Raw genomic sequence first — 25051 nt, forward strand, 5'->3', positions numbered from 1 at the left:
TGACTGTGGTAAACAGGATAGATGCCTCCAAGTGTGTATCTGAAAATCTCACCCATCATGTTGATATCCTCCCTCCAGTAACACATTTGATAAAGTAGAAGCAGGGGCTGTCTGGGCAGGATCAAATCAGCCACTCTGTCTTGACATTAAGTTGCACTCCCGGACACCTTGCTGCAGCCTACGCCTGCCATCAGCTCAGCTTATCTCTGTCTTTGAGTGCTGAGTCTCCTGGCTGCTCCAGCCAAACGTCTTCATTGATGTGCTCTAAATAAAACACTTAGATGTCACTCTACACGTGACTCTCAGAAGATTTATGTGACATTTATGACATTTACTTTCAGAAAGGGATATAAGGCCAGGGAGTTTTCTGGCAGCAGAAGCAGCTCTGCCCATTTGTGTAATGATATGGGATGAATTCCAGTTATTGGAAAGCTGTATAAAATCTGAACGCTTCCTCTCCCCCCGTCTGTAAAATTATGACAGAAGCGGCAGCTCTGCTGTATCCCTTAGCTTGGAAATCTGTCACAGATGGCTGTCTTCTTGCGTGCAGCCAAGGAAGTAATGTGATTGTGACAATTGTGTGTCTTTTGCCAATAGATTGAACATGCTGCAGGTTGCATGAGTGACAGATATGGGGCCAGCAAGATCACATTTGCAGACTTTCACTATGATGGCAGCTTTCTGCCTATTTTGTAAGTATCTCCATTCTTTTACTGAAAAAATATTTTTGCATCCTTACTGTCAGCTCATTTTCTCCAAGATATTGTGCACACCATTGTTTATATTGATCATTATGTTTGTTGAAAAGTAAAGTAACTGTCATTTTGCTCCTGATAATCCAGCGCCAGCTGCTGAAGGTGTGAGTCCGGACGTGCGTGGGAAAGTTGGAGGTGCCGTAGAGCTGGCGTGTAGTTTTCCTCCATCAGATCCAGCTGCTGTGACCTCTGCATCGTTGCATGTGGTGGAGTGGGTTCGACAGGGACTCGACATACCCGTCTTGATAAAGTTTGGATCCTATGCGCCTCGGGTCCATCCACAATACGAAGGTGAGCTTCAGTCATCACAATACACAGCATACACTCAGCTGTTGAAATTAGAATGTTAAACACACCCATACCATTTACTATGATTGCTATAATTGTCTGTCACATACCTGAGCCAGCTTCCTCTGCCATATGTAGACCATAATTGAGATTACAGTATATTTAACGTGCACTTTGTTTTTTATGCGATAACAATCAACCAGGTTTGAACTATTGTATTTTTGTCCTTTTGCACACATTCTGTTATTTGTTTGCTGAGGTTTACAGTTGTGACTAGAAAAGTTGCAGAAAACCACCACTTCAAGATGAACCTGAAGTATCAGCATGCCCAACATTGCCAGCAAATTACATCTTGTTTTCATACTGTCATATTTTTATTGGCATATAATCTCAACTGGGAAGTAGCAAGAAATTTACAGCATTTAAAGCAGAAGTAAGCGGAATGATTGCGTTAATATAAGTCTTAAATAGTTGTATCTTCCGACAGCAATCACTTATATAGAGTGTTTGGTCCGAAACACGGGTCTGTCAGTCACTCTGCTCTGCTGTAAGCTGAGGAGAAAACTTTCCTTGTATCCTACAATCTTTATCCAATGAGGAGAGAGAACGGCATAAAGGGGCGGTCCTCTCTGTGTGTGCAGCCAAGGGATGCGCGTGAATGTGGTGACGTAGGGACGAGGGCGGGGACTGCTAACTCTATCTGCTGACAAGAAATTAGCCAAAACGACCGGATCGCTTACTTCTGCTTTAAGATAATTAACAGACAATGTCACAATGACATCCACATACAGAGTTGTAAAATGTACATGTCTCTGTCACAATTATCACCCAAACTGTTATCAAAATTAGTTATCATCTGGTTCTGCTGGAAAAAAGGTTGATATGTGTAAGTAACACGTAGTTGTATTTATCTAGGGTCTATGGTTAACTCTGGGTGGAAGTGTCAGTCCAGCACTCTCAAGACATATCTGCATGAACTGAGGATGAACTCTCCCATTGACATTCATGATTTTGACGACAATGCCGCAACAAAGTTATAATAATTTTTCACGGTCACATGAAGACTTTTAGGCTCAGCTTGAAAATGACTACAGTGAGGGCTGTTTATGCTCCAGTCCAAGTTTATTCGTCTAAAAGAATGAAACTGGTATCTGGGTCTCAGACTACATTCAACACCACACCTTGATGGCCTTTCAAACCAGCCTCGGGCGGAGCTACTTTTTTAAAGGAGCTGAAACTCTCGCATTGCATCATCATCTATTGTGCACTTTCTGCCCACAGCTCTGAGAACAAAGAGAGTCTGTAGGGAAACAGATCCTCAATGGACCAAGAATACCTTAGTGTATGTTCTGTTATCCTTTAAAGTCACAAACAATGGGACTAATGTGAACAAAAAAGAAAGCATCTATGGGTGGCTCACATCTTCCTTTTGTCAAAGTTGTTTTTCTCCCTTTTCCACGCAGTTGCCTGAAGAGAAACTCAACCTATCAACCTCTTTAAAGGCTATTTGAGTTTCTGCAGGGGCACCATGTTATAGTTCTGACTAAAGAGTAGTTTCGGAAAGAAAAATGCATCTCTAAAGAGTAAAATAATCCTGACTGTTTAACATTCAGCTGGGGCAGACAGTTACCAAGCTAAACATAGTTAATCTTGTTATTTATTTTCAGCAACGTGAACACTCGTTGACAGTCAATATCAGCAATCAACATGTCACTTAATATGCACTCCTTAAACAATTAAGGATTTGACCTGTTAAACCCTTCTTACACACTGTTGCATCAGTCATTACAAAGTCATGCGGTGTAGCCAGACATTGTTCAAACCCACACAAACTGATTTAAAATTCTAGTGAAGCACCCAAAGTCTCCAAAGATACCAAATATGTCAGGTAGATTTTTTTAGGGGAAATGTTTATGAACCGATGAATAAGTCATGTGGCGTATATCCATTGGATGGAGTTTGAACTATTTCACCAACGTTAAAGCAACAAAAGATGAAATGAAACAGGAATATGAAGATTAGTCTAGTGGCACAATGCAAAAATGTTGATAGACATGCATGTATGTGCGTATCAGTGATGGACTGGCACCAAAAAGAGGCCCTGGCATTTTTTACAGAGAGGCCACACATTACACAAACATATATACTGTATATATTTAGAGCAGTGATCATACAGTAATGAAGATGAGAAAAGAAAATACATTGATCACCACAGTCGCACAATACTAGGTGGATTTGAATCCAGATTGCAACAAAGTTCTGGATTATAGGGACAGCTAACCTACCAGGTGAGCTATATACTACACTTGGTTCTACATTGTGTCTACCATCTTTCAGAGTTGGCTGGCCGTAAACCAGCTGGCCTCGACCGACCTTTTTTTTTTTATGTGGCCACATCAGCACGGCTGCATCTTCACGCGGCCACCTTGGTCGGCATTTGCCCATGTTGCCCTATGGCCAGTCTGTCCCTGGTGCATATACATCTTTATCTATGAATTCTACTTCAGTTCAAGGCTGCTATGACACAGAATTCAACAGGAATAATACGTATCACAGAGATGGATGTAGAGAGGTTCATCAGCAAAAGATTTTCACCATTTTGTGCAGCTTTCTTATGTCAACCTTACTGAGGTCCTGAGGAAAGTATTCACTGTTTGCCGAAAAGCAGAGGTTTGACCCTGGAAACAGCAACTGGGGAAATCGATGGATTAATCAAAACTGAGATTTCAGATCAGATAATAATAATGACATAGAGCACATGTCTATAGAGAAAAATTCATAGGCTTTATATAAAGACATCTGAACTGCCATGACATCACCCACAAGTTTCATTGGAGCAGTTTGAAGTTTAGAGTTGGCTGCTACTGCTACCATCTTGGCCATGCCTGACTCCATGGTAACCCCTTGCAAATTGCTATAGAGACCAGGCTGTGCACATGATGATCTCTGTGTGTAAAATTGCTCAGTTTAACATGGGAGCAGTTATTTGTACCTACTTGTTGGTTTCACTTTTCAGCCCCAGAGGTTGCCATTGGGTAAATTATGATTATTAAAGGATAAGGCTGGTGTTTTTCTATAATTTTCTTACAGTCCCAAAATCCCATGAAAGACCAAAATCAGCAATGCATTATTCTCTCTCTGCATTTCCATACCTCACTTGTCTGTTCTGACTGTGGCACTCAGCCCTGGCTCCTAGCTGGAGACATAAATCTTTAAAATGTCTCACAGAATATATACTTTAATTTCCTGAAACACCTGGGTATTGTGTATTTCTGTCTTCACTTTACTGAAACATAAGCCAGTTGTGCATTTCTTTATGGACTTCTTTTAGCTGTGGATTAATAACAATTGATGTGCTGCTGTGTATTTACAGCACCAGGATGATATAAGTCGTATTGACTCAAAATAAACTTCAGTGTCCGTGATGGTTACAGTCAAAGGAACAGTGCAGCTGATGTCTTTTTAATACTTTTTTGACAACAGTGGATCTCAGAGGAATAAGACATACCTGGCTACAAAAACAAGACCATAATTGAAAGTGAGTGTGATGCAATTTGTCAAAGAATGATAACATAGCCTTGTTCTGTACATAGTTAAATCCAAAAACAATGTTTGGCAACACAGATTCATTGGTTGTACTGCTAGGAGCAGTAATTGGTGAATGTAGGTGTGTGTTTGTCAAAGGATCAGAACCTGCTTTCAGCTGGGATGAGGCCTTTCTCATTTGAGTTGGACGCCACTCCCTCGCCCGTGCCGAGCAGGAAATATGATACAGACATTTACATAGCAATAAAGTCAGGGTGAACCTTGGCTGATGAATTATTGTAAGTGGGAGAGGTGCAGACTTTAATTCCAGCCCGGGCTCATAAAAGACTGTAGCCTTTTGTCGCTGACTCTGAAGACAATCCTTCAACGTACGGTGATGTCACACCTCATTACACTGGATGTTAGTTTCAGCAGAGGCAGAGCAATATACTGGTAGTAAAAACCCTAAATTTGTCCACCCTTTGGCCCCTGAATTACACTTTTTGTACACTTCACTCAACCATAAAGCACCTCGCATAGATAAGCTACCTCAGTAGGAGGACAGGTATGCTAATCACATGGCTCTCCGGTGACAAGCGGGTATACTTGCCGTTCTTTGTGGAGACAAAAGGTTTGAAAAGAAAAGAAAGCTTTGTCCAATCTGATGTTGATTGGTCAAGCTTTCTCACAGGTACCGGCTTGTGTGAGAAGAAACAGGTGCAGTATGGGAAACTAACGTTAAAGTGATGGAGCGGCCGGTGTGGATTTCACCTCCTCAGGCCGTGAGTGCTCTCAGGTGTCTCAACAGTTTGGCTTCAGGACCCAGAATCCATAACCGTGTCCCCCACCACCCCCCACCCCCGCCCCCTGCTTCCTTTACACCTTAAATGGATAAAAATTGAACTTTTCTGATTGCAGGCCATGTCCTCCATCAATAACCATTGCCTTCAACTGTGTGTGTAGCTGCACCAAGTGTGAGATACATTAGATTTTCTTCAGATTGCTCCCTTGAGAGTGTTAGAGCTAAAAGGGTTTAAATGTATTTGTTGTAATAGAGCAGTAAAGATCAAAGGATTAGCGTCTGCTCTGTGCACAAGATAGAAAATCCCTCCGCGCCCATACAGCTGCTGACTCCATAAAAAGTAAATACAGCTGTATAAATCCAATGTTTCCATGTAAATCCCATCACAATCATCCAGAGCAGACCGCGTGCAGGCATAACACATCATACGCAGCGAACGTGGCTAATATGCTTCCTTTTCCACATGGATAAACAGGAGAGTTTGCACTGGGATTACACGTGTTCGTTAAAGCAGTGAGTAGGCCTCAGCCTCTAAAAGGTACAGAGCTCTCAATTCAAATTTCAAACGATGACACAGTGGAGCTCAATGGAGCAACAAGCAAGCGAGGAACGAAACCTTATCTGCTTCTTTCTCTAACTGAAACCTGAATGCCTGTACGCAGTGCGCCAAGAGCTGACGACATCTCAGAGAGGCGATGTGGGCTTCCTGCCCGTCAATATCACATTCTCAGGGACATAAACGCCCGGGTTGCACAGAATGGTATCGAATTTAAATAATTTTTCATATAGAGCCCTGTCAAACCAAACAAGACACTTTCCAGATAATTCCCCAAGAGACATTTTTTTTTAGAATTTAAAAACCTAATTTCCAAAATGCTACAGATCCATTTTAGAAGAAAGAAAATCAATAGCTCTGGTGCATCCTTCACTCTGAATAAAACTGAGCCCCCCCCCCCCCCAAAAAAAAAAGAAAAGAAAAAAGAACACACCAAAAAAACATAGCCTTCAAAGTCAAAGGCCTGCCTGAAAAGACTGGAAACCTGCAAACATTTTATCAGAGTCCGTGCCAAAAATAGGGAATGAAATAAACAAAAACAGTGAAGCTGTAAGATGTACAAAGTAGAAAACACAATGAAGCTGAAGAAATGCTGAAAAAAAGGTAGTTTGAGAAGATCTAATATTGTATATTGGCTCTCATGTCAAACCACTCCATGATCCATCTTCAGTAATGTAACAATGGTTTTTAATTAGCAGCTCGCTGATGACAGTTTGTTAACTCTCCTTTGAAAGCTGACTTTTCGGTTCAGACTGAACCTTTTCATTGGTGAGGAGTTGGATTTCGTCTCATTGTTGAACGGTTTAGTGTTTCCCTGCCACCTGAGAGTGTATGGGAGGGGGTGGGGGGCAGGGTGTAAAAGCCCCTAAATGAATGGGGTTAGTGGCAGAGGTGGTGGTGTTGGTGGGGGTGGGGCTTCTACTGTACCTGCTGTCAGTATCATTTTCAAGCCTCTGTTGTAGAACTCTTACTCAGTTACCTGCATTGTGTTCTATGGAGTAAGATCAGTCACTGTTTCAGCAGAGCTTTAAGTTTTTTCTTTCAACTTTTTTTGTGGTTAGGACAGGCCAGTGAGGAGAGACAGGAAACGCTGATGAATGAGAGTCAAGATCAGGGCATTTGAGCTCACTTGAAATGCGCCTTAGACATACAGCTACTGGGACGCTCCCGTTTTCAATATTTTTAATGCAAATTTCTAGTACTATATTATGTCCAATGCCTCATAATGTTTTTTTTTTAATTTATTTATTTGGAACCCTATTCTCTTTAGCAGCAAAAAAAATCCATTCTTGCTGGGGTTCCACTGCAGTTTAGGGTTTAGGGATGCAGGGATTTGCTTTCATTCATCCAAGAGCACATTAGTGAGTACCATCACTGATGCTAGGTGATAAACCCCAGCTCACAGTCTGTGCTCCAGTTCATCCCAAAGGTGTTGGATGGGGTTGAGGTCAGGGCTCTGTGCAGACCAGACCAGCTCCAACCAATATTTAGCATTAATGGACCTGGCCGGTGTTTGTGGGCAGAGACACTGCCAGGTTGTATCAGAAAAAGGTTTTTTTTCAAGCTTTTACTACAGAGATGGAGAAAAAAACTGTTTTATTTGCAGATATTACATATCACAGTATGTTGCAGCATTAATTAAAACTAAAAGCCAATGGAAAATAGTATATTTATCCCAATAGTATAAACCTTTGCAATGGATTGAATAATACAAAAAACTAATGAACAGTGCTGTAGCTTATTCTGTTGTATACAGTCAATAATTCAGTTTATGAGCTACAAATCTCTCTATTTTCATTATAATATAAAATGATGATAATCAACAGTGTGAACTGCCATTCATTGATCATTGTAAGGGTTCACTTTATTTATTTGATTTATGTGCAGCACTAATGATGAGGAGATTCTGATAACCACTCTGTATGTAACACCTTTCAGTTGTTTTTTGGTGCAGCAGTGAGGGAAGAAAAGGGACACGTCATATTCTGACATCAGCAATGCAAAGCTAGATTTACCTAAGGTCACCACGCTCTCGACTTGTTTGCACACAGAGAGCAGACTGAATCCCGAGCTGCATGCATGTGTGCCCTTGTTTTTACACTCACAGACGAGACATAGCAGTGAGACCTTGGCCTATGTGTGTTACGAGGCAAAACGGTCACGGTTTCCTATTTCTTTTTTTTGTTGTTGGCTCTTTCTGTGTTCTACCTTCTTCCCCCAGCCTCACTCCATTTAACTCACATTCAAATCTTTGCAAAATCATGCATTTTCCACATGGCAGCAGTCATGGCATTAGGTCATGCTCTTCCTCTACCTCCACCCTTCCCCTTTTTTCTTTCTCTTTGACAACTCCCAGTCATGTTCCCACAACATCCCTGCATCAGCACAACCTTTCCTCTAAGGTGCTGCGGTGACCTATATCACTCTGAGCCGCCAGTAAACATGAAAGAGGGAGAAAAAAAACTGCCAGGGGTCAAAGGGTAGGATTTTGAAATGAACTAATCCCCAGAGTGTATGCTGATGTGTGTTTTGCTCTACTTTAAACCCCCCCCCTCTCCTCTTTCCCCCCCTGTGGATTTAGTCCCCTCTGGCGGCTTGGAAAAGCAAATAGGGTGTGTTATCGCTGCCAGCATGCCTGACTCCAACTTCCTGGTTCTTTTCGACTGTCAGGACCGTCCCTCCCTGCCACAGGAAGTCAGATCCTGTTAATAATTACCATCACCACACACAGCCCGGTGGCACTGAGGCTTCCACACTCGCAGCACGTTTGCTGTTTACGTGCAGGGAGAAGACCCCGTGTCCCTCCATTATGCTATCATTGACAGTTTCCTTTCAGCCAGTCTGTCCCATGATGCGAGGTCACTGGACAATTGTCTGTCTGATTGTCTGATAAGGTGTGAAAACCAGATGGACACAGAGGGATGTGAGGCTGCAGACTGGAAAAGATAAAGGTTGATGTTGCGAGCTGCACTCTCATTCTCGAGGGAGCCGTCACCTGGCAACCAGGAGATCACATTTCCAAGTTTGTTGTGTGAATGTGTTGACTTTCTGTAAGGTGTGTGTGTGTGTGTGTATGTGTGTGGTTGTTTCAGGCAACGTTTGAGGACAATGTTCTTTTTCAGCTTAACAAAGCATCACCCTCCAACAGTTACACACAGCTCAGACCTGAGAGATGACAAGTGAAATCAGCATCACCTGGGGATGGTCTCTCTCTCCACCCCTCTCACCTCTGTGCCTGCACTCTGTTTCTGCAGGGCGGGTGTCTCTCGTACGCATCACTGCCCTGAGGCTGCAGGCCCTGCAACTGGATGATCAGGGCTTGTATGAGTGTCGAATCCTCTTACTGGATAAACCAACAGATGAGCTGCGAAACGGCACCTGGACTCTGCTTTCTGTAACTGGTGAGGTTTATGTGTGTGTGTGTGTGTGTGTGTGTGTGTGTGTGTGTGTGTGTGTGTGTGTGTGTGTGTGTGTGTGTGTGTGTGTGTGTGTGTGTGCTACAGTACATGCCTTTATAGCTGTTTTTCAAAGTGGATTATACTTAACAAGGATTTAAACATTAAATAATATTTGGTCCAGAGTATGGCCATTTCCCAGTTTTTCAGTCAAAACGTAGGAAATCTGCACGGATAGCTTACCTTAACAGTGCATAATTATGCCAGATAAAAGTCCAACCTTAGCATAATTGTTGCTGGTAGCAGCTTCTTCTCAGATTTATAGTCTTGTTTATTGTTTAATTATTTAAATATAAGTTAAGGGCGTCGAGTGATGCAGTAGGAAGAATGAATGAAATTTGTTTATTTTGGTAATACAACACCAATATCAAAATCAACCATTTTGCGTGAACAATTTAGCCAGCACATGTTATACACAATTGCAACCATACACATTACACACACACACACACACACACACACACACACACACACACACACACACACACACACACACACACACACACACGCACACAAAAAAAGAAAATATCATACAGTGACCGAAAAGGGAATAGGCTGAAGCCCAAGGCCTACCTATATATATTTTTAGATTACCTAGAATATCAACAGTACAAAATAATAAGATGAAAGTAATCATATACTGTATTTTATAATTTTTCATTATTTTACATTTAAAGGCTTTCTTAAAACTCAACAAAGAACTACATGTCTTCAACTCATCACTGAACTTATTCCACATTTTAACTCCCAAGACTGAAACACATTTGGATCCGGATCAGGCAGCCCTTTCCTGCATGTCATTCCCCCTCTCTCTGCCTCCCCATTTCCTGTCTCTCTCAACTGAACAATAAAGGCATGAAAAGCCAAAAAAAAAATACTTAAAAAAAACAAACAAACAAAAAGAAACACAAGTTAGAATCACGATTCTACAATTTTAGTATCGTTTAAACACAAAGTTATTTTTCTGAATCTTTTTTTTTTTTCAGTGCCACCAGTCTGATAAAGGAGATTTTCAAAAGTTTTGCTATCACAGCCGGCGTTAGCATTAGCGTTAGCAGCTGTTTGGGTATAGCACTCTATCAGAAACATTATGAGTTCAGCCTCAAGCTTCATTCCTTTAATCACTGTCTCCAGTGGCAGCAAACAACCCTCGTTAAAATCAATTTCAGTGCTCAAGTTAACCAAGTAGCAGCAGCAAGCTAATCATGTAGCTCCATCCAGGCCGGGCCACCTCGTCATTTTCTGATAGTGAGTCACTGTAGTGTAGGCGTTGCACATATTTATTTTTTTCAAAAAAAGAGAATTGTTTTCTTTATTTGATTTTTTTTTTTTTTTTATCTTATTTTACATAAATAGAATCAATGCTTCAGGCCTCTGGGTAGGTGTTCCCATGGCAGCTAGTGACTGACATTTGAGGGTTGGCGTTGCTAGGAGATGAGATGCCCTGTAGCCCATGAATATATAAATCCAAGATAAGTTTCCTCCTTTGTTCAACAAGCTAACATGGTATTGCTTTTTTAGACTTTAAGATGTCTGTCACTTTAACATTTAGCATTTGTGAGAACCTACTGTGGAGTTATTTTGTATTCCCCATCGAAAGTCTTGGATTTCATTTGCTCCGTAGAGCACTGGTTCTTGTCAGGAGCTTCTTTAAACTGAAACTTTTGAAAAAACCACTCCATGACAAAACTTTTTTTTTCAAGATACTATATCTGTCTGAAACTCAAGACAGTTCAAGTAATTTGGACTATTCATTCCTTATAAACTTTCCTGACGCCGGTATTTGGAAAGAATCATCTCTGACTCAAGAGTTATCGTCACACATATTGACAGCTTTGAATAATGAATCTAAATATAAAAAATGGATCATTATTTTTGTGCTTTGAAGTTTAAGTATATTTGGAAAAACCTTTGCTATGGCTCCACGCACAACCTATCAGTGCACACAGTAGATCAAAGCGAGGGGAGACAGTTTCACCAAGCTGGTCTCTGTGAGCGTCAGGTTAGAGATGAGAATTATAATAGAGTTCGACTTTGTACTTGAGGCGTTGGATATAACTTCACTGACATGCCCTGCAGGTACACTCTTCACATCCTATTGTTTGCACCTCAGCCGCAACATGTGAGATTGTCAGTGGTCTTCACAGGCCACAAAACGGACAGCAAAAAGAAAAAAACCATATATATATTATATATAAGAAAAGAAAAACACCCTCCTGCATGTGTGCAACTAAATCTATTATACAAGCAACAAAGCCTCTTTGTATCTTTTTTAACTTTGTAATTTCACCAGATCTCTTCCTTAAAAAACTAAACAAAACATTTTGTGTATAATTAAATAAATGAAAGAACAATTAGTCTTAATAGATAAATTAGTTGTTAAAAAATACATTTTCAAATCCTCATAACAAACTGCTTATCATACAAAGCTACAATAAAGATACAAGACTACAGAAATTGTAATGAAGTGTTGAGGCTGCAAGTGATTTGTTTATGTCTTTGCAGACGTTAACAGGCTCTGTGTATGCTCTCTGATGAGATCTGAGACTTTTAAGTGGCAACAACATGTTCATGTTAGCAGATCTGAAAGACGGCATTTAGATCTGACATCTTCACTTTTAGTTGTGAAATAATAATGTAAGTTAATGTCAGTAAACTGTGCACAGGCTGCTGCTGTTGAACAAATGAGGCCAAGCTGCTGTCATGGTACATATAAACTGATCTTTTAAAAAGGGATGAGAAAAACCTTATTGTTTGGTCCACTCTTTTTTTTCTCTCTCTCTACAGTTTTCTTTCTTACTGCTGCTGTGTGTGAGACAGTGGATCTTTTAGATGTCTATGTTGCTACTGAAAGGAAGGCTCCATATCTGCCATCACTGTTATTGACACACATGTTATATTATAACTCTTTTCAGAGAGAACAATTCTCCGGTGTAGGTGTGTTTTTCTGCAGATGTACAGATGCATCCTATTAAAAGTTCATCTAATTGTTTTGTCAGCTCCACCCACCATCACAGAAGCCCCGCCTCCTGCACTGGAGGCTATGATTGGAGGTCACCTCTCTCTTCTCTGTGTTGCCATTGGCAACCCCCCTCCAACCATCACCTGGCTTAAGGATGGCAGTGTGATTCAAAGAACAAATGATCAGGTATGTGTACGTGTTAAATGTATTCATATATATTAAATTTAACAGCCATATGTGTAGCTATTGTATCTGTAATATTAGTAAGTAATTTCATATGGAGGTGGAGATAGTTTTAAGTTGAACTCAGGTGTTTAGTGACAAATCTTAATTATTGTTAATAGTATTTGACTTTTCTTTAATATGTTTTCATTAGATATTGTGTAATTTGAACAGTTGTTTAAATATAATTATCTAAAATGTTCAGAGTTGAGAAAAAAAGAATCAAAAAATGTGACAAAGTCTCTGCCAAAAAAGACAGGAAACACTGGTTTCATGTTTAAAACTGGGGTTGGCAGGAATCTAGAAAAAGAGGTGCCAGAAACACCACGCAACACGAGTTAGCAGAAGGTTATATACCATTTTTCACGGTTTGAAATAAAAGATCCAAGACATTTGCATAAAACACTAACACACACACATGTGCAGATAACACTGTGACGATGACGAAATCATCATCCCATTCATCTGCTGCCATCGTCTCATGTTGCGGTGAGATATACACAATTCCTGGAAGCTTTAAACATCCCAGTTCATGCGTGGCCTGTGTCTCACTAGACATGTCACCCTCTGAACCCGTCTCCATCTGTACACACACACAGCGTGTTCCAATTCCTGATGATATCCAGCAACCTTACACAGCCATTAAAGACGAGGGGTCTGAAAATCAACAAGCTAATCAACTCTGTGCAAAGCGTGTGTCACGCCGCATGAAGCAAATGTGGTTACACAAAATACTCACTCATTTCCTCTTTACACACAAAAAAATCACACACTTCACAAATGTTTGTTTTAGACAAAAACTCTGCATTTTAAAGCGGCCTTTAAATGTGACAAACCCCAGACACATCTGGTTGATAATGGGGCTTTGTAATCAACTTGATATGACACCTGTCAGCTGGGAGGACTGGGAGTCTTTGCAAAGGAGAAACCTTCACTAACAGATCTAAACCCGTTAGATCCCCTTAGATCTTTATTTCATCTCATAAAAAACAAAAACAAAAGTGTTGCATTTATATTTTTATTCAGTTTACCTACTCAACCATCCACTGATGTAGATGTTACAGCTCGTTTCCAGTTCAAAATGACAGGCGAGTTCTACCCATCTCTTCACCAATATTGACACGTGTCTATCTGAAGGGACGACGTCGCGCATCTGCGTTAGTAGATAAGCCAATAGCAATGCTCCCTCTCGCTGAAAAGACCAATGATTGGCCAAAGTGTTGTGTTGCAGGCTGGATTAAGTAAAACCTAAAAAAAGAAAAAAGAAAAACAGAACCAAGAGGCGGAGCAGATATCCACTTTGCTCTCAGAGCACTTGAATCACAAGGTGATTATAGAGGTTTTACCCTTTGATGCCAGAAAAAGCCCTGTGTGCTCCTGTTGTAAAGGTTGTGAAATGTTTTCTTTTCTTTAATCAGATACTGACTGACAGGATCCGATCTGAACACCTTTTAGTGGTTATATCTCATTTAAGTCTCTCAAAAGTCTCTTTTTACTGGTTGAAAGTTTTGAAAATTATGAAGTCATGTTCTCCTGTGCAACGAGACTGAGTGAAAGTAGTCACGATCAATCAAACACAGTCCTGAAGAAGCGGAGTAACTTTTAAACTTGAAATAATTAATACCTGAAAAACTTTTTAATTTCGATTTTTGCTTAAATATTGAAATCATAAATATAGAGGAGTAGTGTCAGATAGTGAAGTAAGAAGCACAGTATCTCTTCTAATATGTATCTGTTACTTTCTGGATATCTATCTGCAGTAAATGTATGTATCCTTAAAGTATTCAAATATTTCACTCTTTGTCATGCTGCAGCTTCATGCTCTAATAAAAACCAACACGGGTCCATCCTGACTACCTCATAATGATAAGGCGAAATTTGAGCTAATGCAACATCATAAGTATTCAGACAATTTTCTGTGACACTTGAAATTTAGACATTTCTCTTGATCATCCTTGAGATGCCTCTCAAACTTGACTGGAGCCCAGCTGTGGAGAATTCATTTGATTTGACATGAAAGGCACACACGCACACAAGCACACACACACACACACACACACACACACACACACACACACACACACACACACACACACACACACACACAAAACGTCTTTTTATTTTATCATATCATATCAGGCTGCATCATAACAAAATGTGAACAAATCGAAGCAGTCTGGACATTTTGTGAATGCGGTGCATGTACCACATATTAATATAATATGTTTCTATAGGTGTTGTTTTCATGCGTCCACCTTTCACTTTATCTGTCACATCATATTTACCAGGAGGGAGCCTTATCTCTGCGAGCAGTGAGCATGCAGTCAGCAGGTCAGTACACCTGCCACGCCTCCAACTCCGAGGGAAACGTGACTCGCGTGACAAAAGTGAAGATCAAAGGTCAGTTGCTGCATGACAGCCTTTCTGTCTCTCTGTCTCTCTGTCTGTCCTCCCGCCCGCCCGCCCGCCCGCCTGCCAGTTCCCTCCGTCTCTGTGATGTCTGTGTGTCTGACTGGCTGCGAGCCACCGTAATTTACATTTCTGTTTCTCTGTCTTGCATCATATGACAGAGTTGTAAGGAAAACTCAAACTGAATTTAACTTGCATTCTTTCCCCTGTGAAGATAACATTCATATCATGATAGGAGGCCAGATGTCACCCCATCGTGATAAAGCTTCATGTTTTGCTCCATTTTTAAGGCTTTTTAAGCGTTCAGCTGATGTACACAAAAAGTCTCTATACGAAAATCCACACAAATTATTAATTCATATGTTTTTCGAAGAATTTTCCTCCTGAAGAAAACAAAAATTGGTCAAAAATAAGATATTTACAGCTACTAATAGTCCCTCGACACATTCACAGAAGTTTTCAGGATATTTGAATGTGTTGTCCAGTTTGAGGACAAACACAGAATATGCAAATGTACTTCTGAGCATCAGTGGATTACACCGACACACTGCTGCATTATATGTTTCTGACTTCTTAATGTCTTCCTACTCGTACTCCTACTGCGGATTTTCTCCGGAGAGCCAGGACTCTTCCGGAGCGCCGTGCTTGAGGGGGAAAATTTAGATTTGCCTCCATTTCTTCAGGAAGTTTCACGTTATTTTAAAATGTCAACTGGTTACATTTTGAACAATAATCATCGTGCGAGCACACTGCCCTTATCTGAGGTTTTGGCTGCGTTTTTGCAAATCGTCGCCACATGGATGGATTATCATACACTAATAGCTGATCTGGATGAAGCCGGTCTAAAATGCCTTAAGTAAACCCTAAACTGTCGCCCATGCATATATACAGTATGTCGAGCATTTCAGATTATCTGTAATAACAGCAGCACAGATCATGTGGTTATATACATGAGACATGTGTTGTGTCAATCCTCCTTTATTAGCTCTTTGCAATAAGCACACATGTTGGCAGCTGGCACGACAGAGCCGAGTGATAAATGTCATGTGGTAGAGCCGTGATTACAGTGGTACATGTGACAGCACAGTTTTCAAAGACAGTGTGATATTACATTTGTTATAATTCACTTTTCTTTCTTTTCTTTTTTTTGAAAAGGTTATTTTTGACAGTTTCCCTTCCTCACATTGACAAACTTCTCAATGATTTCCTGAGTTTTCAAATCTCACACCATGATGAATTTCCCTCACTATAACAGTATGCAGAGACTTTGTGTTGGTTACCTAACTGGATAACACTGTTTTTCTGGTGATATTTGTGTAACTCTTTGTTTTTTTTCATATCACCACCAGAAACCTTGAAACATGTTTTTTTTTCATGGTTAGAGAAATTATCATAGAAATGCCAAGAGCTGAGATAGACAATAGTGTTTGGATAGGCAGTGAGGTGTAGACAGGGCTTAACATTTAAATTGTTATTTTTTTGTATTACTATTGTTTTGATGGTCCTCCTCATTTTTTTGTTTTTCCCCTTTAATATGTGTTATTACATTTAACAAACTACACATATTTATCCACATAATCCTGGTCCTTGCCCACAGTCTGTATTGACTCTAAATTAAACATCAGATTATTCAATAATGAAAATAATTCTTAGTTGCAGCCCTACGTACAGTAGTTATTTTTAATTTTTGATTAACATGTGTGTAAAAAGATATCCAACATACCTGACATGAGATGACTTGACCCAATGAAAAATATTTGTTTTGTTTGTTTTTTAATTTTTAATTTAATGTAATTTGTCTTTCTTTGCTTCTCACTAGGTCCACCTGTCATTGTTGTCCCTCCCAAAAGCACCTCTCTCAACATGTCCCAGAATGCACTTCTCCAGTGCCAGGCTGTGGCCGATCCCCCCAACATGACCTACGTGTGGCAGAAAGATGGAGAGAACGTCTATCACATAGAGTGAGTGCAAGTATTACTCTTTGTTCAGGTGCGATCCATTATCACACTGTGATGTCTGCACAGTGTTACCCTTGTTTTTTTGGTTTTTGTTACCTGAATATTGGAGCATCGGAGCAATTGACTTTTTAAAGAAGGTTAAAAACTGTGTTTTAAGGAGACAAAAAAATATTATAAAAGGTTGAAGCAAGAAAATAATGGGATATTACCAAAACAAATAAACAAAGATAAGAATAAATCAGAGCATTTTGTTTGAAAATGAAAATGTACCTAAATTCTGCATTAGGCTCTACTGTAGCAGATGTGTGAGAAAATGTGCTCCTGCAGTCTCCACAGACACTAACTGAAAACCTTCCTCATCAGAGCCGGTAGTTAATGAAGCAGTGTCCCTGTGGGGATCGATAGAGGTTTTTTTTTTTTTACATTCTGATTTTGGTGTCTGCCTGAGGAGCTACAGTACATGAAAGCCAGCCCCGGAGGACCAAGCAAATCTTGCAGCGACATTTCTTAAAAGCCTGTCTGACATGCACTCCTGTGCAGAGGGCCCTGAATGATTTGATGACAAGTATAGAATTTTCCTCAAAATGACCAGGAGTAAGAAGAGCGACTTTAAAAAAACAGGAGCAGCTGCGTTCTGGATGAAACTTGTCACAGTTCTGGTGACCGAGGGCCAGCTCTGCATTAGACGGAGGGACCACGGGAGAACTCAAAATGCACAACAGTAATTTTTACTTGACACCATCCATTTTAAATGTTATTGTTGCTCAATAATGCATGAAAACGCCTGCCCCTCAGGTATGAGAAAAGTCGGCTGGGGTCACTTTTTCTTTTAAACTCTTCACACTCATGCTGTAATGTTGGAAGTCCCTCCATGCATGATATATCATCAGCTGTGAGGTTGCCAGATAAGTTTAGCCTGAGCTAAAATAGCAACACTTTAGCTGGCGACTGGAAAAAAAAATAAAAAATCTGGATAACGCACCACAAAGTTTTTGTTATTCACAAAGACAAAGTGGTGTCTGACCTTAGGGAGTGTCTGTGGTTATTTCTGCTTTGATTGTCACAATGTGTTAAAGGGACAGATCCATATTAATTTAAATGAATGCATGAATAAGAATTGAGAGGTCTCTAAAGCTGATCTCAGGGCGGTGTTGGAAAACTCAAGTTTATACCTGAACAAAAGGAGCTTTGCCATTATCGAGCCTGCTGGGAACGACACGGTGCTTTATTCCTCCCGTATCTGCCCAGGAGAGTGAGGGCTCTACATCTGCAGCACTCTTGACATGATTAAAGGTGGATTTTTTTTTTCTTGCTTCTGATGTGAAATTCAAATCAGCACAAAAGAAACAGACCAAGGTTATTTGCTTGGGGCTTGACATTTTGTGCCTGAGATCTTAAGTTAAAGCACAGCTTCTACGTATACTGGATTTCTGTCTCAGTGTTTCACACCTGAGTGTTTACAAGTGTTCTCTTGCAGGGTGGGGGGGTCGTTTATTCGTATGTATTCATATTGTAGCTACAGCTGCGCGTCATCTGTTATGAAAGGCTGAAAATAAATAGTGATGGAAGCATTTCAATCTGATCTGATCAAGGGTGTGAGAGTCACTGTCAAAGATGTCATCGTGTTTGAAAAGGAGAGCTATGCCTCCTGTGGATCCTCACAGTGGAGGTGGTAATGGAGAGAATAATGAGCATAGAGGATGTCGATGAGGAGAGGACGAGTGCTTATGAAGACTGGAGTTGGAGGGTCACAGCAATTTGCACTGAAATGACAGCTGACAGCAGGAGAGGTCTGAGAAGTTTGTCAACCACATCCTGATTGGCTGGTTGAGGCACTGTGGCAAAATATGATATGGATATGAATAATCAGGTGATTAGAAGAAGCTGATCCTAGAGTGAAAACCTTGAGAGAGTTGTGAATGAAGAGGACATAAAGACTGAACTGTAGTTAAACTACAGTATGTGAACATCAGGTGTCAGAGTGGAGCCTTGGTGGACGAAACCCACTATAATGAAATATGACATTTTCTATTATGATGCTGACATGTTATATATTAGTATAATAATCTATATATAACATTTTATAATAATAATGCTATGATTTAATTTCTAGGAAATGATTTACACGTGCAGTACACACACACACACACACACACACACACACACACACACACACACACACACACACAGTATCAACCATCAAAGATGAACTTAAAGGACAATTCCGGGCAAATTCAACTCGGGCTGTATTTTCCATTTTAGGTCTAAAAGAAGGAATCTGAAGATTTTCAGTTTAATTGCTCCTGTTTTGTGGTAGTTGTGTCTGTCCCCGCATCCCCCCCGAAATGTGATTTCTTTGGTCAACTGTTGGAAAACTATTAAATCATACCTTTTGCAGGTTTGTTTATCTGTTCTTCATATAACAAAAGAGTTGTCATCGTTTTCTTAATTTTTTGCTTCCAAGATCATCTTGTTTATTCAAAACGAATACACAGACACAGTGTGATTCAGTCCTCCACACAGTCATGGTTTTCATTTTTAGTCCTGTAATATGAATCTGAGTGTGAAAGCATGTCAGACTCTGTGTGAATGTGGTTTTTTCACAGGCTATAGATTTTATTTGGAATATTTATAGCTGTCTTTATTGCTCCCTCACATCTGCTCTATTCTTTCAGTGTTGAACAAAATGGGATTGTCTGTTTGTTTATTTCTGTGATGCCCTGATGCCGTCTAGGTTTATATGAAGTGTTTGAGCAGCAGTCGACAAGCGCCAGGTGTTTTTTCCTCTGTTACTTTTACTTGTTGCACACGTGGAGAGATGTTGTTGGCATCGCATCAGAATGACACCGGAGGGGGTGGAGATGCAGGTCCTCCATCCTCGCACCTCTTGCTCCCATCCCTGCTGGGAGGAAGTAGAGATGCACATGGCAGGAAAAGTCAGCAAAGCCTTTAGAGTCACTGTTGTTCTGCTTTTATTTGTCAAAAAAACACGATCTGTTTCTCATCTAAGTGTAGAAAAGTACAAGGTGCTTATGCTAAAACCACAAAAAATACCATCTTTTCCTTCTTATCGAGCAAATTCATTAAATATTCACACTGCCGGTGGGGAAAAAGGAAGTGGACCCTTGGTTTTAATAACTGGTCGGATCTCCTCCGGCTCCAATAACCTCAGACCAGCTCGTCCAGTAGCGGCTCATCAAACCTGCGCCACATTCAGGACCATTCTCCCTGCAGAGCTGCTGCTGCAGCTCAGACACATTCTCAGGATGTGAGCAGCTCCGTTCAGGTCACTCCACAGCATCTCTCCTGGATTAAGGTCTGGACTCTGACTAGGTCACTCGGAGTGGTAGATTTACTGCGTTTGAAGTCATTTTGGAGTAGATTTACTTCGATGTTTAGGTTCCTTGTACTGCTGCACCACCCAACCCCTGCTGAGATTCAGCAGCTGGACAGCCACCCTGACATCCTCCTATAAGAGACTAAGGAGACCTTGATAAACTTCATTCCTCCCCTCTTGTCGAGCCGTCCAGGCCCTGAGGCAGCAGAGCTCCCTCCATCCTACTTCATCTTTTGGATTATGTTTTCATGCTGGTGTGCAGTTCCCTGACTGCACCATATATATACAGTATATAGAGAGAGAACGCTGCATGTTCTTCGAAAAACAATTCAACCTTAGTTTTATCACTCCACAGAAGACCTTCCCAGGAGTGCTTCGGAGAGTTAAGCTGCTCTTTGGCAAACTTCAGGCGTGCAGTGGTGTTTGATTTTCTTTTTTTTTTGGGAGAGCAGCAGGCTCCTTTGTAGTGTCTGTAGTGGCATGCTACCTGCACCATGATTTGCATATGTTTAACCCATGACCATAGATCTTAACCAGCTCCAAAGCTTCCTCTGAAGCTTAAAGGGACATTGTGTAACTTCTCCTGTTATCTATTCACGAAAATCGTTTTTTTCATTGATCAGTAATCACCCCCATCAACAAACTGAAGTGTTCCGGTAAGCTCTGAATTTGCCGTTCATATCATTCATATACTATATAGATGGAGCGGGTAAGCTCGGTGCTGGCTGCCATGTCGTGTCGGTGTCGCCATGGTTTTACGTTCAGTGGCAGCGTGACGGTAGGAAACCACGGAAACTCAGTGGAGACACCGGAGCTGTCGGCTCTGGTCGAGGTGGCGTCTGTAAAAAGTCACCGCGGTAACGCAGTGAGGAGGAATGGAGCGTTACACTGATGCTGCATTCACCTGCAGTCGGACAGACGGCCGTCGGTAACAAACCAGATGTCATTTTAGTCACAGAAGTCGAGACAAAGCCGGTAAAACGTGGGTCAGGTAAACAATACCACATCGCCATGACAACATATTGTCACGTCACGTGTATTGTTTTGCCTCGTGCTGACGGACCACTTGTTTACATAGAGGCTTGTTTATGCCGTTACGTCTGCCCAATTTCACGTGAATGCAGCATGAAAAATACGATTGAGTTGCTTGCGATATACAACTGCAACGCTAAATGGGAGTAATTCCTACACAATGTACCTTTAAGGCTCTGGGCTGCTTTTTACCTCACTGGACATCTGCTTTGTGCCTTCCGAGTCATCTCTGCGTGGTCCCATCATCTAGGGAGGATATTAAGCCATCCCCATTTTTCTGTTTTCCTAGAAGTGAAATGATAAATATGTAAACTCTATGAGATGACTTTGTAACCCTTCCAGCCTTATGCAAATCACTGGCTCTTAATTGTCGGTCCTCTGAGATCTCTTCTGTGAGGCATGGTTCACAACAGCAGACTTGACAGAACAGCAAACTCAAAGTTTGAGTGTTCCTTTGTGAGTCAAACTAGCCCGCACCTCCATCTGGCTTCATTGGTTGGACTCCAGGTTTGATAACTCTTGACTGCAGTAAGACTCTAACTTTAACCGAGGGCTTCACACACTTTTTTCCCACCAACACTGTGAATGTTTGACCGATGTTTTCAGCATACCACAACACAAACAATATGAATAATGTTTTTGTTGTGTTGGATGAAGATCTGACCAAATTTTAAAACAAACAAATCCATAAATGCACTAGTATTTGAGGTGTGATTACAGGTGCAACCAGGAGAGGTCAGTTTTCAGCATCCTGTTAAAGGTGCCCTCTGGAGTTTCAAGTAGACAAACACACCATTGTTTACATCTGGTGAAACTTGTGTTGTCATTGAAGTCTAACAAACATGTTGAATGTTTTTCTCTCCTCATTTGCAAAGCTAATTTTTTCACTGACAATTAAAGTTGTGCATTATTTACATTCATTTTCATTAGCTTCTCCTCTTCACTGTGTTTGTCAGCGCTTTACAGCATTTGTGTGTGTGTGTGTGCGCTGCTGCTGCTGCAGAATAGAAGCTCCAGAATAGGAAAGTGTGTATTTGTGTGTCCTTGTGCGAGGTACCAACAAAATGGGAACCTGTTTGTAAAAACCATTGCAGAGCACTATTTGTGCTTAAAAACTCCACAGAGCACCTTTAAGTTACTTTTTATTGCCAGTTAAGGAGTGGTCATTAAACCTTTTTAATGACAATTAACTGGAGTATTTGTAATGTGAAAAAGGGGTTACACAAATTGCACACAGTATTATGACAAACCTCTGCAGCGTCGCAGAGCTGTTTTAATTCATTATTTTGGTTTTATGGTACATTAACTGTACAATTCAGCCTCAGGGCTCTCATCAGCCCCTTTTCCACTGGGTGCTACAGCTCAACACCAAATGTCAGACAAAGTTAGCGACTAGCTGATGAAGAAAGTAGTGGAAGTGCCAGAGATTTTTCTTAGAAGTTAGTGGAGGAAAAGCTACTGATAAAGAAGAGTCCTTCCATTTATCAAGCAGACAGACACAGGAATACAAATGAATAGCCTACTCATTCTATTCACCATGTGTTTGCTGAATGCGTATGTAGGTTTGTTCTCAACACCTGGCCATAATGAAGACAGTATGTGACATTCTCTCCTCAAAGAAAAACAAACAAAAACTAAATGTATACAAGAAATACTGTAGAGTGAAGGCAAACATGTATAAAATGTGGATTTTCAGATCTAGGTTCATACAGTGAAAGTATCAAAACCTCAGTCCACAAAGAAATACACACAGCCTGTATTCAGAAACCGAGCCCTTTGTAACTTAGTTCATGTTTATGTTTATTGAGATCCCCATTAGCATCTGCATAGCATCCGCTATTCTTCCTGGGGTCCAAAACATGGAGACAATAAAAGAATACACATTCACACTAAACAATATAGACATAGACATAAAACACAAACAATAAATACAAACAATATAGACCACATAGACAAATACAAAACAATATGCAGTATACCTTAACAACATGACATACATTCGCAACATGACCAACACAACAACAAGATAACAAGACAAGACAGCTCCAATCAGGTTTCCATAATATAATAATACCCCTCCACAAATAATTAATTGACTCTACTATAACCACTATCTATATAACACTATAATAATAATATATAATACACTAACCCATATATTTATAATACCCATATATTTATATCAAGTACCTAATCACGATTAATGGAAATTCATTTTCAAATGATATTCATTTAGAGCTTTTTTGAAAGCATATACTATTTGATTGTTTAATATAACTTGGTAGTGAGTTCCATTCTTTCATTGCTCTGTAGATGACCTTGTTCCTGGTTGATGTAGTTTTATGTTTAGGTAAAATAAAACAACCTTCAGCTGCGTGTCCTGTTTGTGACTAAAATAACTTTTTTCATAGAAAATAAAAATATATCGACTCTTTGTGGTTAAAACAGTTCTCAAAAAAATCATTAACGAGTACAGAAGTCTATGTTTTACATCAAGCCAAGACAGAGAATCATGCATTCTTCTAACATTGGTTCTAAAACCACAAAATAATGTCACACGCGCTGCTTTGTTCTGAACCAGTTGCAATTTTCTAATGTTCCTTAGAGATGTACAAGACCAAACTGCAGAGCAATAATCCATGTGTGTTAAAACCAAGGCTTGAATTACTTGTTTTATATTTTGTTATGTTAAGTATTTAGTGCATCTTTTAATTACTGATAAATTATATCCCATTTTTATCACCAAATTATTTATATGTTTATCCCATGACAGTTTATGATCAATAGTTAGTCCTAATAATTTAGTATTTTGTACTTGTTTTACCTATTATCATTTATAGATAGATTCAGCATTGGTTTTAAAGCAGATATCAGCTTCACGGCCGTTTCGGCTAATGCTGCGTTCAAGGCAGGCTTTTGAAACCGTAAGTTACAGCTTCAAGTCACAACTACGACTTGGTAGCGTTCCAGGTAACCCGTAGCTCGTGTTTTTACCATCCTGTTGTCTGTGAAAGTTCCCTATAACGGCCACTCGTAACTTCCGACCCGTGAACTCGTACCAGATCGAACTGGTATGACTTCACAGGAAGGAAAAACACAAAGTACGAGTTTCTTTGAACGCACCATGAGTTAGCAGCCCCCGCCCTTGTCAGGCATCAATTGGTCCTCGTGCTACGTCACCACATTCACGCGCATCCCTTGGCTGCACACACAGCCCTTCATGCCGTTCTCTCTCCTCATTGGATAACACTTGTATCCCACAAGGAAAATTTTCTCCTCGGGTTACAGCAGAGCAGAGTGACGGAGAGACTCGTGTTTAGGCTGAAATACTTCATGTAAGTGATTGCTGACGGAAAATAGGACTATTTAGGACTTATATTAACAAAAACATTCCACTGATATCTGCTTTAAACACAGAGAAAAGTTGTTTCCAATCACCATACTCGTTGTTTTCGCTACATTTAAAATAAGCCAATTACTGTTAATCCAATCCATTACTAATTTCAACTCTTGATCTAGGTGCACATTTAAGTCATTGATATTTGTCTCAGCTACATAAATCGTAGAACCATCGGCATACATCGAAATATGTGCCTTTTTCAGTACTGAAGGAAAGTCATTAACACAAATTGTGTACAAGAGGCAAGCTTGAGGTACCCCTTGTTTAACACCCAGTAATTCTGACTGACTTCCATTAAAATATACAAGTTGCAATCTATCACTCAAATAACTATGAATCCACATTAATGC

The 25051-nt window shown here is 40.3% G+C and overlaps 1 protein-coding gene across 2 annotated transcripts in view; it reads left to right on the top strand.

Moving 5' to 3' along the window:
• Positions 1–25051, top strand: part of igsf9a (immunoglobulin superfamily, member 9a) — a 65821-nt gene that overhangs the window by 9940 nt on the left and 30830 nt on the right. The window contains exons 2-7 of one of the 2 annotated variants that reach the window (XM_083983578.1): positions 598–692; positions 843–1046; positions 9181–9327; positions 12381–12529; positions 14854–14965; positions 16794–16935. In XM_083983578.1, the coding sequence (XP_083839704.1) occupies positions 632–692; positions 843–1046; positions 9181–9327; positions 12381–12529; positions 14854–14965; positions 16794–16935 (815 nt within the window). In that variant the 5' untranslated portion in view covers positions 598–631. Of the gene's footprint in view, positions 1–597; positions 693–842; positions 1047–8725; positions 8878–9180; positions 9328–12380; positions 12530–14853; positions 14966–16793; positions 16936–25051 lie in introns of those variants that run through there. The other variant, XM_083983579.1, reaches the window with a different exon arrangement.

The sequence above is a fragment of the Trachurus trachurus genome (assembly GCF_905171665.1).
Source record: "Trachurus trachurus genome assembly, chromosome: 12".
Taxonomy (NCBI): Eukaryota; Metazoa; Chordata; class Actinopteri; order Carangiformes; family Carangidae; genus Trachurus; species Trachurus trachurus.